Raw genomic sequence first — 21,174 nt, 5'->3', positions numbered from 1 at the left:
TTGATCTTCCAGGACTCCCCAGAGAAAAACAACAAAGTAATTCACCCCCTATTAAGAAGGTTATTCAGGGCAAAGCAATCGACATTTAACTACTGTCTGCCCTCTTGTGCATAGATATTACCTATTAGTACACCATGTTTTAATGTAGTATTAGCCTAAAAGCAATATTTGGGGACCTGTCATATTGGCAGTTTAGTCTTCCTAACTACATTCTTGTGAGAAAAGGCAGCAAGAGAAATATGAAGATCAAATTATTAAGTCATAATTCTCCTTCCTGATTCTTAGGCATGATTCTTTTATTCTGCTTATCCCAGCTAATGAAAGTCAGATTCAATTAGTTTTTGTGATTTGACACAAAAGGGCTTACCAGCTTTCACAAAGGATCGTAGAAAAATATTTTGTAAAAGCCAGAGCTTGCTAGCTGTTATTTGAAAACGTAAGACAGGAAAAAGATCACCGAAATGGTTGGGCACATTAGAAGAAAAATTATGCTGTACTGTCAAATCTTGGCTAAATTTGATTTTTCCACAAGACTTTTTTTAATAGCAAATATTACAGATATGTCTGAAGAACTCAAATTCCAGAAGCAGAACAAGAAAAATTGGGCCTAAGAGATTTGAATTTATGCCTGGCAATTTGTCTAAAACCATACTCTACTGTCCCATGTCACCACTAATTTCAAATGCCCCACAGTCCAAGGACACTGTCTGAGGGAGTAAAACACTACAATCATGTGATAACTAGGATTTTCAAAGTATCTACCTGAATATCCACTTGCATTTTACTGTGGGAAAACACCACACAAAACCATAGCAATTTCTTTAAAGATGCAAGGTTAAAAGGTGTCTGCAGATAATCCTGCAGAAGATGCATGCCAACACACAGGAAATCTCTGTTCTAGTTTCTATCTCTTACAGGGAATTTAAAAGACTTGAAAGTTTTTTTAAAAAGGGAGTATCTCTGGATCCTAATTAACACATAGCAGCACATATGTAGAAGAGTTTGCACGATATAAAATAGACTGAATACATTAGAATAAAATAACTTGCACGTAAGCAACTTGACCAAAATTTAATGTGTCAAACAGAGAAGGTTTCTGTTTCACCTATTCAACAAATCTAGGTTGAGTGCATTATTAATGAGAAGACAGAAAGCTGAATGGAAAATTCAGTAGAATTCCCATCAATTGAAGTCCACCTTGGAAAAATGAGCTGAAGGAATAGCGGAGTTGGAAAATATGCAGCAACAACCAGCATCGTGGGGATGAATTATGCCAAAAGAGAGCAGAGCTGAAGCCTATGAAATGCAAGCTGTGTGTCTCAGTATTGTGTTAAATAAAGTATACAAAGAAGCATGCAGTAAGAAACTAATCCTGAAAACACTGGATTATTTCCATCTTTCTCAAATTTTGGGCCTTTCAGACAAGCAAAGCTTGCAGTGTTTCTACTCTGATTTCCATTGCCCTCCTTGTGGTTAGGAACTGCATCCCCTTGGTGGCCATCTCTAATAACAGCTTTTAATAACGGTCAACAAGAGTCTTGTCAAGGGATTTTAAAATAAAGTTCTACCAAGTAGGATCCTCTGGAAGCTCCCAAAGCATTAAAATGCATAGTGCAAATGATCAAACACAATCATTTACTTCTTATACTCCTCTTACAATTCCCATCTTTCTGCCGGGGCAGCTTCCTGCATGTGATTTCTGTAACTTCCTTATTGATTAATGATCCTACATGCCCTTGCAAGCATTAGAGAGGACATTTAACCATTCCAGTTCTATAGCAATGCATTGCAAATATTGCTAGGCAGGTAAAGGGAGAGTATATAACGTTAAGGAACCATACTAGAATTGCAGCAAACACTGTGGTGCTTCTCACCAGAACTGAGCATTGCAACATTTCAAACAGCAACATTTAGATGAATTTATGCTTAGAAATGTTGCTGTACTTGAAAACAAGTTTTTGAAGTACGTGAAGTATTACAAAAAAACGCAGCAACCCAGAAACACTGCTTAAAGAGAAAATCTGGGACTGCTTACTGTAAGTTGACTCATGTATTCTATAACAGCTCATAAGCAAACAAAACCTGTGACTGATGCTAAAAACCAGCACTGCACTTAATTGACCTTAAAGATAAGTCTGAAGCTTCCAAACTTTGGGAAAGCATAGCTCTCAAAGGCTCAGATTATTCTGCGAGAGGATGCAAGTCATTTATAAAAACTAATGTATTTTACATCCTGGAGATAGAAGCTATTTTTCTGTCAAGTTACAGTAAATTGGAGTCTACCAATCCCCCAGATATTTGCTTTTAATCAGGCTTAGTTATTTCTGGGAATAATTAATTTTAAAACAACTCTTTGAACGACACCTACTTGAGGTCTTGGGAAGGTTCTGCTCTGATATGGGGTGTCTCCACAGAGTGCCCAAACACTGCCCCTTCTGTGCCTAAAATACATAAATAAAATACAGCACAATTATTTTGAAAAAAAAAAAAACATTCAAATGTATGACTATAGATTGACATTTTTAGGATAAAATATTTGAATCTTTTATTAATGCTTTAAGTGCCTTTTTAAAAAATTTCTTATTTTTGCATTAAAGAAAATAATACAACTTTAAAATCTGGACTGACATCATTTGAAACTATTGAATTTTGCTTATTGGTAGATGATTGGTTTCACATACTAATATAAAAACATTTATAGATCCAGACTTTTCAACACTAACTTCCCTCAGTATGCAACTTAACACTTTTTGAGATGGACCACTTTACAGATACAGAAAAGAACAACATAGGTTTGGTTGACAAAGATTATAGCCTTATTTTAGGGACATCTACTATTTTTGCAAGATTACCTAAAATGAGAAACTAAGCTTTTCAACATCTTCTATCTGAAGTTGCTAGTCTGAATCTGACAGCTTTAGAGTTTCCTTCCATCAGATCTTTCTATAATTGCCCTAATCCAAGGCAAAGAAAAATGGGTGACTATTTCTTAAAAATGAACTAATTCTCCTTTGAATCTTAATCTGTACAGTCAAGTCCAAACTACATACAAAATGGTACATTTTTGAATTAAATGATCTAATATTTTATTTGGAACTTTTTTTCAGAGAAAATGTGAGGGTTCTGATAAAAATATAGTGCACATATTTGAAGAAAAGGAAAATATTTGCACAAGAAAAAATTGTAAAGATTTTTAAAGAGGCTGAAGAAAAACAACAGAAATTAATAGAGGTTTGATTAAAACAAGCACTTCCTTTGCTAAAGTTATTGAAAACTCAATAAACTGGCACCTAGCACTATAAAATCAGCATTTTTCAACTCACACAAGGTCTGGGTGCCTTGCTACTTATATCACCAGTTTTACAACGAATACATAGCAGCAACCTACCTATACTCCCAGGTATTTTAAAGTTTTTTTTTTTTTTCTGTACCCCTGTATCACATCTATTATTGTTTACTGCTTTTGTATAGTTTCATAATCTACTTTTGTCTTCCACTTGTGTAAACTTACTTTAGCAGTATGTGCCTGTAAGCTTTATTTTCTGTCTTTAATGACTGTTTACTGGGCAAGTGGTAATTAAACAGGAACGATTGTGGGAAAGACTTCATTGGAAAACTGCTAGTAAAAAACAGAGAACTGAAGGATAAAGATACATCTAAAACAGGTAATGTATTTACCTTCTATTACTAGGACTAAGATTGAAGAAACTGTCTGAGATAATTACAGTTGATTACTACTCATTCTGGAATTAATTGCTGTATTTCAAGGACAGAAAGCTTTCATGAATTTTGAGCATTTTGAGCCATGTGTTTTGTCTAAATTAAAAATGCACCTAAAATGTGCAAAAAAAGTGGTCAACACAGGAGATGCATCACTTCAATCACTTTATTTTTTAAAATACAATACTGTATTTAAATATTTCACAAATATTTTTAGATATTTTAGAAGTTAATTGACCTATACCAATAATATTTAGAAAACTGATTCTACCTAGAGTTGAAAGCAAAACCATGCTATAGAATATTTAATTTACACTTCCATTTTACAAATTTAAAGGAAAAGTGTCTTGAATATGAATCCCTAGGAATACCCAATAAAACTAATTAATCCTCAAATTGAATTAATATGTTAAATAGGTATCCTGGTAGTCATCTAAACTATTTTCATGGACAGATGGAAGGCCGCATCTAGTCACTGTAAAATATTGGACTGGTATGCCCAGTACCCATGTGAGAAAGAGGGGTTTTCTAAGAGTAGTAATGTCCTTGTTTTTTATCTCCAGAAACCTATAAACACTACAAATGTCTTAGTCGAGTATACTGAAAACGATTTCCTGATTTCATTACAATCACTGCTTTGGAGATGTCACAAGAAATCAACTGTAGGAGAAACTGTTTTCTATATCTAAGCTTTGCTCAGTGCTAAGAGGAACTACCAGAAGGCAAAAGGAGCATGCCTTTTTTACCTATTCACAGAGGTGTCAGGTAGATTCTGCTTTTTATACCTGATATTCCTTTGCAAGTCTACAACCTTTAAGAGACAGAAATACCCCAAACTGTATCTCTGTAGCTAGAATTCCTGTAACTCAAAACTGAAATCTTATCCCTCTCTATTACTTCTTGTGGCGTACAAGGAGTTCTAGTAGAGCTGGACACCATGCCTCAAAGACTGCATTTCCAGACCCTCTTCATCTCCTTCACCAGCAAACTCAAATACTTTCAAGTACAAGGGATCTTGTTTATTTATTTGCTTATTTGTGAAGGTGGAAATGAGATTTGAAGATGCAAATAACTGAGAATGATGGAGAATTGTCAGTCCCTACTTTTGAGAAGACAACAAGTGTTGTCTTTGAAAGAGCAGAAATAATATATAAAACACCTCTCTAGTATGGGTTAGACATCACACTGAATCAGAGGCGCTAAGGATAATTTTAGGCAAAGATTGACAATAAAATATAAATGACAGCTAGTTATAAGCCAAGATTAATATTTTCTTTACTTTCAGCAACATTTATTTAAAAACGAGCATTTTTCTCTTACAAAAAAAAAAGAAAGAAAGGGAAGGAAAGGGAAGGGAAGGAAAGGGAATGGAAATCTCAGCAGGTAGAGTCCAGGATAAGCTGAAACAACTAAATAATATACAACTAAAATGAAAAAATACCCACACGCACATTTTCCCTTCGCTGTTTGAAGATATGGTCCTGCACATTTTTTCCTTCTTATACTCCTCCAAAAGTGAACGTTTAGCCATTTTTTGTGGTACTTTTGTTTTATCTTTAAAATATACTACACAATCCACAAGGAAAGTTCTCCCTTCCTTTCACTCTGTAGTGGAAGAAAAGCAGCCACTAATAACTATCTTTCATTTAGCAAGGAAGAAGAGAAAGAGCAGCCAGACAGAATTTACAACAGTAAGATCAAAGAAAATGAAAAGGGCTTGTATAGCAAGGAAAGGTATGGATCAGTGTATTTAAAAATACAAAATAGGAGAGAAACTATGGAAATGCATTTTTTAATTTTTTAATTTACTATGTGCAAATCTGTAGCATATTAATGAGAGGTTAAGCTGTGTTGTTCAGTACTGCACGGTGCTACAAACACACCTCATTGTGAATATGCATTCCAATATAAAGCAGGATTCAAACTGAAAAGTGTGAGTTTTTTAAGGTGCATATGTGTATAATGAAAGAAATGTCAAAACAATTACTTTTCATGGAAATAAGACAAAACCATATTAACTGTGTTCACTGACTTACAGAATTGTAACTGTGACCTACTTCGAGTCAAATTCTAGGCAGAGATGAACGAATAAAAAAAGCAGAATTGAACCTTTCAGCCCTTTCAAGTACAGCTCAAAAGGCAGTAGTTAGGGAACTGAATTCAAAGAAATATGAGTTAGAATGGATAGCTATAAAAAGTGAACCTTTCACAGGAAATAAAATAGCAAGGGCATTCAGTACGTGAAAAGGATGTAAAACTGTAACTGCAACTGAATAAAATTACTCCTACGTCCAGCTTCTACCTACAGTGGAAGAGAACGAGTTAACTGCTGTAGAGAAAGAAGCACTTGTGAAGACAAATACTGGTCAAAGAATAACAGTCTCTGCAGAGTTTACTGGAGAACCTTTAGTAAGTGGCATGAGTAAGCCAAAACGGCCAGAAGCCCAATTCCATATACACACAGAATCTCTTTAATTCAAAACAGCCTTAAAATGTACTTTTTTTTTTTGATGAGAAATAGCACAAATCCAAGCTTTCTTTCAGTACAAACAAAAACTAGTTATAGATCCTCAAAGCATATGCTGCTGAAGCTGAAAATTTTGAGTCCAGAAAGACTGCTATAAATTTTGCACAATTTAGTGATTACTGAAATTCAGCCTTTGGAAAATAACAAGTTTCATAAAAAATAATGAAAGTACAGTGTTTGTGTTTGGTACTGGATCATATTTGATTAAGCACATGCCCCCAGAGGAACCTTCATCAATTATATAAAAGCAAACCATCTTCTGTTAATTTAACAGAACAACATCAGTAGATTTTAGTGACTTAATAACAGCACGAAGAGATGAGCACCTGAACTTATTGAATATACGAGCTATTTTTTTTTTGCCACAAGACTTCAGGATCAAGAGTTAATAGACCAAGAAAGAAAAACTAATTAAATTAGCACTGTTCTGCTCCCTTGTTAAAAACACACCTCAAATGAACTACGGACTATTTCTGACAATTGTATTGCATTTTGATGTGCACAGAATTATTCAGAATTTGAGTGTCATGAGCACAGCTGAATCTCACTGCCTCAGCCTTTTCCTAGGTTTTTCAGAAATGCTATGATGATGTACTAAAATCATGTGAGTATTTGAATGTAACGCCAATTTGCCCTCTGAGCTACAGAATTTAAAGAGTTCATAAAATCTTTATCATGTTTGAAGCTTGAAATCTCACCCACTGCAAATTCCTTACTAAGCAGAAGCACTCAGAGCTTTCACTGTGAAATATGAGTAATTAATCAAGACTGCTTTACCATTGCAGGGTCCTTGAATCAGTGACTTTGTGTGCTAAAAGTTTACTTGTCATAGAAAAGCTTAATTCTCTAATGACGTGCATACAGTGAATGTTTCTAAGTGCCTTTGGGCAATTAGGTAGCCATTGCTTCACATCAAGACCTTGGATGAGCTGATCAATGCCAAACTAAAACCAGAAACATTCATCTAGCCAGATCAATCGTCATAAAAATACCATTAAAAAAAGTGTTGCTTCTTTTTTGAAAGTCCCACTACTAAGATCTACTTTGGGCTGATTAAAAGCCCAAGATAGCCAGAAGGCAGCTTCTGGCCCACCTGTTAATTACATAGCGCTTCAAGGCCTTCAGTTTTAATAAATGCCTTGAAATACAGGTAGGAAGCTTGATCTGAAAGAGCATAACAAAACCAGATTCTTCCTATGGAGGTGTACCTAACTATAATGAAATTAAATAGATTATAGATCGGTAAGATTGCCTGGGTTCCAAGCTCATGAGGTCCTTCAGCAGAAATAAGACTAAAGCTAAATGATTAATGTTTAAGGCACGCTATTCATGTGGCCATCCTGCAGGCATATTATAGGTAAGAAGGTATAGCATACCCTATCTAGTTGCAGCTATTCACTTGTAAAATAAAGCATGGACATTGAAGGCAATTATTAAAAAAAAAACTTAAAATAGTGATTTAGATTCATTACTCAAGGGCCTCTGAACATGCAAAATGTTTGATGATTAGTTTCTATATGACCTCCTTACTAAATCAAAGACTAGTATCTTACCGTGCATTCAGTACAAACATTGGAAACTTTGTTGTTTAATGGTGGACAGTTCAGACCCCTGCTGCAATGCAATGAGATTGCAATGCAAGTGAAACTGGATTACTTTTAAGTGTTCGGTTATGTCTTAGCTGTTTGAATGATCATATTCAAAAACTGTATTTGACCACCATTTTATATGATCCTAATATACTGAAAAAGTAAATCCAGATGAGTAAAATTTGGACTAATATAATTGAACTAATAATAGGAAATGACTATTCTAAATGGATCTTCTGGGATGCACAAAAGTCAATATATTTGAATAAAACAATTTAAAAATGATATTAAAACTGAATATTTCTTGAAAACTTGAATGAAACTGAAAGATATATCAAGATTTTACTAAGTACAAGATTATAAAAATAATACTTTTCATAACATCTTCAACTGCTTTCCCTCAGGATATATGACAGATAGAGATACACATACAGATAAAAATGATTAACAACAACAATTTTCTGCTTGCATTCATAGTCTCCCTGAAAAGTTACAAGAACTAGATATATGACTAGACTTAACACTTACATTTAAATTCACATTAAATAATTCCTTAAAACTGTCTCTCTTAAAACACTTCTCTTCAAAGAGATATATGATAGTCTATATTTGGATTTTACTTACAGTGATGTAAGTGATTCTTCGTTCACATCACAGGAGCGCAGAGCAGAAACTGTCCTAGCCTACATTCAAAAAAACATTTTTCTAGCATTCTAGTCATAGGGGTGATGCCCTGCTTTTGTACTTAATGGATGTAAAAAGTGGTCTATATTTTCACTTTGGAGAAAATAACTCTAGGGCTTGAATACCTAGGCATTACCTCTAAGGAATGTTTAATCAGCTACAAAATAAAAATCCTGATGAAAAATACATGAATCAATTAATGAGAGGACTATCAAAATCAGTCAACAGCTTCCTAGCCAGGGGAATATGAAAGAACAGGACATGAACTTGGAGTTCCCAAGTATAAAACAAAAACAAACATTTCAAGGTTAATTAAATTACCTTATTATTTCATACTAAAAATCTTGAATTTAATTAAAATCAAATGGCTTGTATGGAAAACTATGGAAAAAATGTTTCAGTCTCAAGGGGAAAAAGGTAAGAATGAGAAAATTTCTCACATAATGTCAAAAGCAGTCAGTGATAATAACCCATTTTGATGTGCTCCAAAAATTCTGTAACACACTGCCAGGATTACCTTGATGAGCTGCCTATATACATAATATAGCTGGAAATTTCTACCTAATTTGCTTCATAAAGCACTAAAATCAAAATTTACAGGTAACTTGGCAAAAGTTGTATTTCCATGTAAAAAACTGCAGTGACTGTAAAGTAGTAATAAGTCATATAAGCAAATGTGTGCCTATCTGTAATCTGTATTAATTGCAGTTATTAATAATAGCATATTGCCTGCAGTAAGGGAGAAAATACAACAGCAAATTACAAATTGCTAAGGTTGGCCAAAATGCAAGTCTTTTGCCAAAGTAAGACTCAAAGTAAGACTCAAAGGCAAGAACAAGAGAGATGCCACATACTTTGAAGAGGCTAAGTGAAGAGGATTTATAACCGTAACCAGATCACCCACTCCATTCTCCAGATGAGCGACAGGATAATTTTTCAGCTAACTCTGGTCTCAACGATCCTCTCCTCTCAGCCAGGGCACTGTAAGGAATCACACTGCAACCAAAATGCAAGATTATCCAGCAAACCTTGTATCAGTCCAGCTCTGCTGTGAGTTATGGGGCATAAGCCTGGACTAGACTTTCCTCTTACACTGTTTGTGAGGCACAAGCAGTCACTTGTCACAAAAGCCAAAGTCTGGTCACTGCAGCAATATATTATACTATGCTGCAATATAATATTATATGTTATTAATTTACTGTAAGACAACTTATGTTTTAGTGCTTTCTGTTGTATGGTTGCGCTCTAAGTAGTGCCAAGCTAAAATTAGCCCAACAAAGCAGTAAAACTGTGTGTTGATCAGAAGCCTGAAAAAAGGGGTCAGTTCATGTCCTCTCTGATACTACATCACATTATATTTCAGCACTTTCAGAAGAGAATAATGAGGACCATGTTCATCCACTAGGATGGCCATGTTTAGGAAGCAGAACATCTCGCAATTTGATAGTTGTCTTGAAATCACATTTTATACCATACCATTTTAAAGCTAATAATATGGAAAGAATATATTTCCTACAGTCCAATTATCAACAAAGGACCTTACTGGGTGCAGAGACAGGTTTAAGGACATAAAAGAAAACCTGGGTTATTTTCCTGTTCATCAGATCAAATTTAAGACATTTTCCTCTGTGTTATCCAGTTAAAAAACTACCGTGATGTTTTTAACTTTCACTAAAGAGATTCTTATTTGGAAAGACCTTTGGCCTTACATTCTTAACAGTGTTCAAAAGGATATACTTCTTTTAAATTCAATCCCCCTGCTCCTTAAGCCTCCCTCTGCCCTCCATATGCCTTAGTATCATAAGTAATGTTTTGTGTTTTTCAGCAGGATATTCCCTCTGACTGTTTCTTGTTTTGTCTTAAAAGTTCCTTTCCTTATCTATCCTAATTCCTGCATCATGCTTTGTAAAAACAAAATTGTTTTGAGTTACTATTACTTTTGCTGTCACAAAGAAAAAAAAAAGTCTGCTTTCATTAAAATCTTAAATTCAAAAACACTAAATCATCTTCTGCTTTCCTCCTAAACCTAGATTCAAACTGGGGAGATAAAACCAAGAATTGCAGTAAGAAGAAGAAAAAATTGTAACTATTAAAAACCTGGAACAATCCCGACAGCTCAAGCACAAAACCAGCTTGCTGATAAATACTCTCTCTGCACAGCATGCTTAACTGTTGTTTTTTTTTTTAACTCCATACTGAGAATGCAAAAACGGATTAAAAAAAAAAAAAGTTCATCATTTGGTAATGCCACTAAGATGTAAGAGAAAAAAATAATGCAGCTGGTTTGCTTGATAGGAAAATAAGTATTTAAAAAGATTTTTTCCCCCTTCAGTGTTTAATGGAAAAAGACAGTGATATTGAGATAAACGCTTTCAGATGTAACTACTAACCCTGCCACATGCTTTTGGCCATAAATAAGTAAAAGGAGTTTTCAGGTGATCTGAGTGCTCTACTACTTGGCTTGGTTGAGTTTTGGTCCATCTTGTTGCTGGGCATGTGGTACCCAGGTAGCAACCATGAAAGCTTTACCCAGGGCTGTACCTAAACCTTTGACTGTTACAACATACTTGCTTTGCAGATAGAGATATAGATAAAGGACATGAAAAAGCTCTATTTCTAGTTACACTGTAAGCGATGTAACCTATACTATATGCTGTCACTTCTATCATACTTTATGTATCAGATTGGTTTAGAATGATCATGACTTAAGGGAAAGGTCTCCATTTGAGCTAAACGACATTTTGGCATTTGAAAAGGAGAAAAAATGCTGAGAAGATTTGAAAGGCGTTTGTGTGTGCATCTCAGATCTATGATTTGCAGCACTTTTTTTTCTGGGGTGTTTGCAGAACAGATTTAAAATGCTTCACAAGTCTGCTATTACCTTCAATGGAAACTGAAGTTCAGACATACCTAGATATTTGCTAAACGGCAGTTCCTACAAAACTGAACCACAGCCTTTTTGAAGTTGGAACACCTAGCCAAACACATCCCACTGCTGATATTACTAGTAATAATATAGCAATTACTATATTATTGTTGATGAGATCAGTACAAGGGTTCCTTCATGTATCAAAAACGGAAGCTGATAGTATACAAATGCAGTTGAGTTTATCTAGGAAACTAACATATATCAACAGGACACTTTGAGGTTTTAGTGCTGCTAATAACCACGGCAAGATGATTTCTGAAAGATGAAGTGTCTAGTTGCTTTGCCTTGTTACAGTTTGTTCATCCTACTCCTACTTGCAATTAAATGTGCTTATTCACGCAACGTTCTCATCTTCCTTTCATTCCACAAAGCCCTACTTAAAAGTGTAGTTGAAAACATATATCAGAGTAACTATTTTCTACAACAGAAGTGTGGGAAGCACCCAATGCAAATAGGAAATGTACACAGAAGAAAATAAAGGGCACATGTCAGTATTTTGGTCAAAACAAATTATTTTCATTCTCAATTCAGTAAGATGAAAGGGCAGCTGTATTATACTATTTGAGAATGTCAATATGGTTAACCATGGATGCTTCAGTTTGCCAAAACATAATCAAAACCAACCACATTTGTGTGTGTTCTTCTATTCATACAATGCTAATGCTATTTTGTGAGTCCTATGAAATGCCAACGTTTTGTAGTGCTGATTTTTGTTTCAAAACACTGCAGTTTGGCACTGACTTTGCTTGGTATCCTATCTAGAAACGCCCACCTCATCAAAACATACAGTTTGCAGCACTATACTTGATTATGTCAGGATTTGTCAAAATGCACCAAAGAGTCTGTATTGCTAAGTTAGCACTGATCACTGATTTCACTTTGGAGTGAAATACTCCAATTCTCTGTACCTCATTTCAAGTAAAAAAAAAAAAAAAAAAGAAAAAAAGAAATCAATCACATACTGTGTTATGCACAATTGTGCAGTATGAAATAGTAAAGATTTAGCACTTTTGGAAGAAAAATAAAAATTAGAAATGACACAGTGAAAGTCATGAAGATGAAATAATGAAAATTTAGGAAGATATCGGGCATAAAATATATTCTAGTGAAAGTAGATCCATTTAAAAGCACAGAAGTAAAAATAAATTTTCCCAGAGGCATTTTATAAGCACAGAAGTAAAAAATAAATTTTCTCAGAGGCATTTAAAAACTGAGTGAGGAAAAAGCCCTTACTAAATTACTTATAAATTAATAAATAATGGAGATAATCATTAAAGGAGGAAAACCTAGTGACTCAATGAAAAACTCATTGTCCAAGATTCTAAGAACAATTTCTTATTCCAGTCTTGCAAAGCTTTTCATTGTGTTAGCTTCATGGGATCAAAATTCAAGCACACATTTAAATGCTTCATAGGATTAAGGCCAGGATGCTTGGCTAATGGCCATGCCAATTCAAACTGAGGAGCTGGACAATGTAGCTCTGAAAAATATGTACTCAAACCAAGAAGGCAACAAAAATGACTCAGCAAGGGTAAGAAAAATATATATTTAAACAACCCACAGCATTAATTGTTGCTTTCAAAAAGACAGAAGGGAAACTGTGGAAATAATAACTTCTTCATTGATGAGTCCAGCCTAAGATCTGGGCTTTGATGAACTTGAGGGTCATTTTAGTTCTTTATTCTTATAGGGTTCGTTGCAGTCCCTATTCAGTTAAAAGGCAAAGTTTACATTGATTTCAGGCTGTAAGATAAAAGTTTTAATTGATGGGAGTTGGCGAGGACAGAGAGGAAGCACCACCTCCTTTAAATTTCCTTTTAACAAACTTCTAAAGAATGAATTTACTTACAAGAATGATTGTTATAGTTGTGTTTTGAAAACAAGTATGGCAAAATACATGTTGGGTTTGGAATGAAAAGTTCTGCACAAGCAACTGGATTCCAAAGTTTAAGCTGACTCAATAAGGAAACAAACATACATCTCATGTACATCAAAACAGTTTGGATTTCAAGTCCTAGAGAGTCATAAGAAAGTAATCATAACTAAACTACAGATCAGGAATTATTTACTGAAATTCAAACAAAACTAAATACAAGAGAAATTCATTTTGTTCAAAGAGATTTCATAAATGGTAACACACACTTGTGCTGTGCAGCACAAGTTACAGAAAGCATACTAGATCCGTTGCTTGAAATTTGTCTAAGTTTGGTGATATTTGTACATTTGGAGGGTCCAGGCTATTAGAGGAGCTTAGATCAGTCCCATGACAATAATACCACTGCCACAGAAATATTCCTCTCATCTAGATTAATTATAATAACCAAGTGGCACCAAAACCTAGGAATTAGACTCTGTGGGAGATGGTGCAGCTTGAGACAGAACAGTGCTGTCCCATGACTTTGGCTCTAGTAGCCATTGAGGTAATATATAAGGCATTCCCTTGAGCAACAAGGGGATTCTCACTAAACACACATTGGGGTCTGTGTAATGATTCAGCAAAAGACTCTAGGAAAGAATTAAGAGGAGAAAAAGATGAATTCCTTAAAGAGGAAGAGCAGAGATGTGAAGCAGTTGACAGATAAAGTAATCACAAGGAGGATATTCTGGCTCTGGTCTGGGAAATCTACATGAAAAGTTCAGGGATTGCTTACAAGAACGGACAGGAAGAAGGAAGAGGAAGGAGAGGAATATTTATTGAGGATATGTTTCTGAGACTGATATTTGATCTGGTTTAGACATGTTATCCCACAGCAGAATCCAACCTGATAAGCTCAGCTGAGAATCAGGCAAATTCAATTAGACTTGGAGCTCTATTAGTGCAAGTAGCCTTTTCAAGCCCATATGTGCTGGGTTGTGTCTAGCTAGAACTCAAGTAAGAAGAAAATATGTTTGCATCCACTTACCTTGATTCTGCCTATTGATAGGCTCACTGAGAGATCTCTTCCTGGAGAAGTGACTGTTAGGAAAACTGGTTTGGCAGCAGACAGAAGACTGAAGAACAGGAATGGTAATACGTAGTGAGGTTTACTCTACCCAAAGATTTGTGCTCATCTTAATGAGAACTTTCCAAACAAACAAAAGCTTTCGCAGGGTAAAGAATTAAATCTGCAAATAACAGCAATGGTCAACTTGTGGTAGTCAACAGTCATGTGGGATAGTTGAGAACTAGAAAGGATTACGCTGGACTAAGCCACTGCAAAGGAGTTACACATACATGCAGAAGTGCAGATGAAGAGCTGGTGCATTTCTCGTGTGTCACAGGAAGGGTATACTGAGAGTCATGAGAGGAAACCAAGGAAGCAGGTACTGGTTATGTAGTTCCATGCCTGTACTGCTGGACCTTCCTACGGAATGTGTGTCCTTCCTACTACTGCAGCAGGATGTTCCAACCGTAAATAAAAGTGCAGTGAAGAGGACTGCATCTAACACATTTTGGAAAGAACTATCTTCATGCAAATTTCTACCAAAAATTCAGACTCTTCTGGTAGTGTTGTATATAAAACAATAACAACAATTAGCATCCTCTAGCTAATTACTGAAATCTCACTGACCTTGTAAAAAGGTCTGTGTTCCAAAACTGGCCTTAAGTGTGTTTTACATAAAAAGGATATACCTTTTTATTTTAAAATCATGTATTCTACTATTTTTCCATTTTCTATTAAGTCTCAGTAAATAATACAGGCACAGGACCTATGAGCTTTTAAAAGATTACTCCACAAAAACATAGTTGGTCATTATGCTAGGAAATTCTACAATTTCTTGTACAAAGGCAAGTGTAATGTAGATCCTTTGGTGACTGACTGCTTTGGTAACTAAAAGCTCAAAAAAACCCCCAAATATTACTTAGCAGTAAAGCATTAAATTGCAATAATAAATGAATATTATGAAGCATGTCAAATTATTTAAAATAAACATCTATTATATGTGAATCATAAAACTACATACAATATTTAGAATTAGAGAAGATCATTTATAAACAAGCAGAAACTTGTGAGATGTGCACTTGTCTGTAAGAGTGACAGCTGCAAATAGCAACACATCATTTTTAGGCTCAGAAAGAAGGAGTTGTACTGAATTTACATTACTTGGCTTGTGACTTGAGATAAAAAGAAAAAATCTGATCTTCTCTAAGGCTCATTCCTTGTGATCATTAAATTCAAAACCAAATTGGGATCAACCATCTCATTCTCAACAGATGTTGGTCTAATTTGTTTCATAAAACAAAATGATGAAAATTCTACACAGCCAATCTATCCTAGTGTTTCTATTCTTTTCATTTAAAAAGTCTTTTTTTTTTTAATGATGTAAAGAAAGCATCCCAGTATTTCTTAAGGCCTCAAGACTGTTATCATATCGTATTCCCTTTAATATTCTTTTTTTTTTCTTCAAGCTAAACAGCATCACCTTTTTCTCTCTTCTCTCCGCGTTCATGCTTCTTGACAGCTAATCAACCTCCCTGCTCTGAATTCTCCTAGTTGTTTACTGAACAGTGGGACACCTAACTGGACAAAGGGCTTCAGACAGGACCTTGCAAGTTTTGACCAGAGCAGATCTGCATGCTCATCTTCTGTTTCTGTACTCCATCATGGCATTTGACTTCCTTGCATCACATAACACCATTAATCCAGCTTGTGATCTGAAATCCCATTTTCTGAAGACTCCCATGAGTCTTACTTACAAATTCTCTGAGGTTTTAAAATTGATTTCTTGAAGTCAATTGATTTTGCTTTGCTGTTGTCTTTTCCCATTGCTTTCAAAGAGTAGATGTTCACATTACTTGATGGTTGCTCTCACAAATTTCTTTCACCTTTGCATTCTCAATTAGTTCCTCCCCACTGATCAGCAACTCTCCTTAATTTTCCTACACTGTATCATCCTTCGAATCCATAAATCTTCTGCACAGTCCACATTTTGATCTATAACCTTCCCAACAGATGTCTATCTTCGTAGTTAAAACTAATACGAAGCACCCGAGCATTTCAAAACACTGTCACCAAAGCCTGTGAATCAGATTATTCTTTTTGTTTATAAAAAGCTTCACCTATATTCAATCTTTTTGGTTTTGCAGTCAATATTAAGACCTATCCTCTTCATTCTTTTATCATTTTATCCATGAGGTCCAAAACCATCTGAATTCTCAAGCTTGGAGCAATTATAAGGTATTTAGATACATCCAATCTTGCCTGAATATTGAGAAGTTTTACTTTTTTATCTCTTTTTACGAGACGATTCCCAGAAAACCTAATTTCATTTATTTCATAGAATTTATGTTGACTTCTGCTGCTCTTTCTTCTGGAATTTATGTTTCCCATTCTGAGGTGCTATACACTTGTTCATATATTCCTCTGTACTTTCTGAACATTGTGCAAAGCCATACTGTTTGATATCTTTAATTCAAGTATAAAGGCTCATATGTATTGATTATGTTTTTAGAGCCAAAAAGATGCCTCATTATGCTTGTGTCTTGGTGTGCTGAATTTAATGCTGTCAGAAACTGTGAAATGTAAACTTATCATTAGTCAAGATGAGGACAGGAATTTATATTCACAATGTAGGCTGAAGGCTGCAGGCCATATGTTTGTGGGCGATATATATATTTTTTTCTGGATTGGCTTTCTGTGGGTGAAATTATTCCTAGTTATAGGAGTCTGCTATGAATAAGCTTTGAGATGTATTGCACAGCAGAAACGATTTTAATCTATTTTTTTTTTCACAGCTTTGCCTGAATACCTGCTTTACATATAAATCTACCGGTAATAATGAAGTCCACAATGCAGCTGTTGGAAAGTGGCTAACTTCTCTGAGTAGAGCCTTCTTTCAAATTGTCATTGCCATGGATTTAAACAGTATCTCCTTGTGAAGACTACTTGAATAATGTGATGCAACGTGTACCATCCAAAGCCAGAAATACAAATTATAGACTACTCTGTTACCTATTCATTTTTTCACATTTCCATCTCAGAAATATTTTCTGTTTTCGTCCATTCATTTTATTGGAGCCATATTTTCTACATGTTTAGAAAAAAAAGAGAGAAACAGAAAAAAAAAAAACCCAACAGTATAATGCCACGTTTTGAACATTTAAAGTGAAAACAAAATACAGCTAAATGTGGAAGGCAGAATCATGTGCTTATTCAAAAGCAGAAAATTATCGCTACATCATTTAAAAATCAATTTAGATTTCTATATTTTTGCTATTTCAGTCCATTCACATTATCGTATTATTGGAAATATATTCTAATTCATGAAGCATTCTCGTAAAACCTCCATCTCAATGCATGCCTACTAAATACATCAAGCTGTACTGAAATTCGGGTAAAAACTTAACTTTAAGGCTGTATGAAAACAAAAAATCCACTCTACAGTGGCTTCAGATAGGATTTAGAGAAACTAGTGCACATGCCTGACATATAATATACAGCGTAGAAACTACTAACAGTAACTGGTATCATTACCTGTCATTTGGAAAAGTCAAGTGCCTGTGATATTTCTTAAAATATAATAGCTTTCCTGCTATTATTCTGAAGGCTTCACAAGCTGGAATTCAAATGATCTTATATTCTTATCACATCTTCTCAGCATTTAACTAGAACACTGTTCTAGGACAAAGTAGATAGTTTTGGCCTACAGTATCATCATTATCTTTGGGTATTTAAAGTCAAACACTCTTTTTACTGAAGCTGAATCCTACACTATGATGCAGCCTGACCTTATGTCCAACAGTAGAATTTTGTTTCCAGGCAGAAATAAACCACCAGGAAGTATTTTGAGAAATAAAAAAAAAAGAAGAAGAAAGTAGGAATGTTAGAACTCCTTTATGATTCACTTTCTCTCCTGTGACTAGCTGTATCTTAAAAATAGAGATGGGTCTCACTGCTGTAATTTAAATGTGTATTTTCAAATCTGCTGAAGCCTGAGGGCATATAGGTGTCAGACTTAGCTTTTTTTTTCTTTTTTAAGAGACAGAATTTCACTATAAAATCTGAATCCAATTCGTATCAATTTCCTATATCAAAATACTCTAAATGTTTAGGGTCTATTTAGAATACATTTACTTTATTTCTTCTAAGCTTTTAAGATTACCAATACTGCAACAATATTCCACTAGGCATTAACCCTTAAATAAGTCATGTGGATTTGCTAGATACCACACCATGCAGCACCACGAGAAATACATTGCTTTAAATTGCAACCCTAGACACTGACATAGTCCTTCAACTCAGAACTGCGATTAGCATGCCAATTTTGGTGTTTCTATCAGTTTTCCCTAAAAATATTTATAAATACTCAATATCTTAATCTTGGTGTTAAAAAAAATAATCTGAAAACAGATTCAACCGAAACATTAAAATCAGTCTCTGATTTTATGAGATCAATACTGCCCTGTAACAGAGCACAGCAAATAACCTCTTCACGAACTTTGGGATGCTGCTGGCTATGTTCTGCAAAGGAACACCTCAGAGGAGTGGAGAATCAAAGCATAACTCCTTTGTAACAGAATTAAATATGTTACAGCCCACAAGAGAAAAGGATTATTTGTCTCTATACAAGTATCCAAATGGTGCAGTTTTGCTGTTTTCCCCTTTTCCTGACTTCTCCCTCAGTGTATGCCATCCCTATGCGCCTCCTATAGAACACAGCCTTATTGAGAACTTTTTATTTGGAATAACTGTATAAAACAGATGATAGTGTCTTAAGCTGGCAGGACTGCTTGCACAATTGTCTCCTCTTGGGTGTGCTCCCTTTTCAGAGGAACTTCTTCTATCAAGTTTTTCTCTCTCTAAATACATTCCTGTACCCAGTCACTACCTCGGCATCCTTTCATTACAATACCAAAATCAAAATATTGAAGACAAACTCTTCTTATCCTTGCAGTGATGATTTCCTCCAGCCATGAACATAATAATCTGTGGGCTGATATAAATCCTCATTGTACTTACCTGTGAGCTGGATTGGTACATTCATCCCTGAGCTAAAAGACATTTATCAATCTACCTATGCAACAACCTGAGCAAGAGGTTTATTCATTCAGGCTCATCATTTTAACCTGCCTACGAAACTTTTGGTTCAGCAACAGCTTCGAACTCCCATATACCTGCCCTACAGCTGCACCTCAAGAGGAAGGTGCTGAAAGGGTGAAGTGGTTGGAGTCCTGGAATAATAACAATAGCTTCAATCGGAGCTCTCACAAGGAAAAGCCCTGACACCAAATAATTCCTGCATACCCAAATAATCTTCTCAGAAATGCTATTCATTCAGTACATTTTTGAGATTACTCTACTCCTTGCACAGAGAAATTCTACATATGAAAAGTGGAGTTTTTATTATTCATAGATGATAATGTAGGAATCCTGTTTCATTCAGTGTTCAGGAACCTGGGAGCTTGGCATATCTACTCAGAGGTTTGTCTCTTTTATATCATTTCAAACACGGCATTTTCATTGGTGTCACCTATGATTTGGCTGAGTAAGTCAGCTTAAAGTGATTAAGTGCTTCCCTCTATCTTGTGCCCCCTCATCCTCCAAACTCCATCTGTCTTGAATGACAATCCACCAACTGAACATGGCAAATCCAAGATCTTCGTTTGCATTTGTACCAAAATTCATAGTCAGCCTCTAAAAACACTAGATATATTTCCACTGTCATAACAACATATATCAAATAATCATTTATTACTCTATATTTCAGTAGCTGTTATAAATGTTTTATTTCTACTCTTTCAATGTAATTTGGAATTCAGAGATATTCCTCATTTCCTCATATTTCTGTCATATTTCCTTTTTATATCCATAAACCATATTTCTACTTCATCATTTCATTTTAACTACTCTAGAAGACCTTTATATATTATTTTCAATTACCTGCAAACTCACAGTCCTACAACATAATCTCAAAATCAAAATTGAGGTACTGATGCACTCCTATGCATGTTAATTCTGAATATTATTCACATATTAATATGGAGGTACCTACTGAAGTTTCCTTGAGTCACCGAAGCTCTGATCTTTCATCCAGTGAAGTAAATGAAGTAAATCAAAAGTAAATTTGATCAAAGCCATCTGAACCCATTAAAGCATATAACATACTGTAGTGAAAAGGATACTTGCAGCCCTTCACAGATCTGGTGATTTCTACCTGATGCAGATCTGATTTGAAAGTATATTTGACCTCCTCCTGTCCTGTTTTTATTCTGAGAAGGTTTCTATTAAATTGAAGCATGCCTTCTTCTGTCCTTCTCTTAATTCATCCTTTTATGTGACTTTGCTATTTGACAAGGAAGAAGGTTCATAGACGGTCATAATGGTCTTCAAAGTTTCTATGCCACTTTATTTGTCCAAGCCTTACTACAATTACAATTCCCACAAATAGATGAATTACCATGTCTGAAATATGGAAACAAATTGACCTTCACCTAGTTATATCAACTCATGTGGTAGAGATACAGAGGTCCACATACTTGCTGTTTTTTCTCTCTCAAAAAGTTAGGTTAACACTATAGAAGCATTACTAAAGCCTCAGTAAAATATTAACTGGTAAGTTTTTACTGCTTCTTATTTACTTTATAGCAAAAATATTACTGATAAAATATTTAATTATCATCATAATAAAATTAAGTCTCATCCAGAAAGGACCTGGGTCCTTTCACACAGTTCACTCAGACATATAGCAATAAGGAATGCAGGAAAGTAAGCCAGCAGTTAAGAAAGTAGTACAGACCAAAACAA

The 21,174-nt window shown here is 35.0% G+C and overlaps 1 protein-coding gene across 1 annotated transcript in view; it reads right to left on the bottom strand.

Annotated features, from left to right (window-relative positions):
- Positions 1–21,174, bottom strand: part of SGCZ (sarcoglycan zeta) — a 391,368-nt gene that overhangs the window by 19,767 nt on the left and 350,427 nt on the right. The window contains exon 6 of the mRNA XM_088524689.1: positions 2,369–2,441. Coding sequence (XP_088380815.1) covers positions 2,369–2,441 — 73 coding nt within the window. The remainder of the gene's footprint in view (positions 1–2,368; positions 2,442–21,174) is intronic.

Source organism: Tinamus guttatus, unplaced genomic scaffold (genome assembly GCF_059628265.1).
Source record: "Tinamus guttatus ecotype Peru unplaced genomic scaffold, ASM5962826v1 Tinamus_guttatus_pri_ptg000213l, whole genome shotgun sequence".
NCBI lineage: Eukaryota > Metazoa > Chordata > Aves > Tinamiformes > Tinamidae > Tinamus > Tinamus guttatus.
The sequence above is the reverse complement of the archived record's forward strand: the minus strand, read 5'-3'. Positions and strand labels throughout refer to the sequence as shown.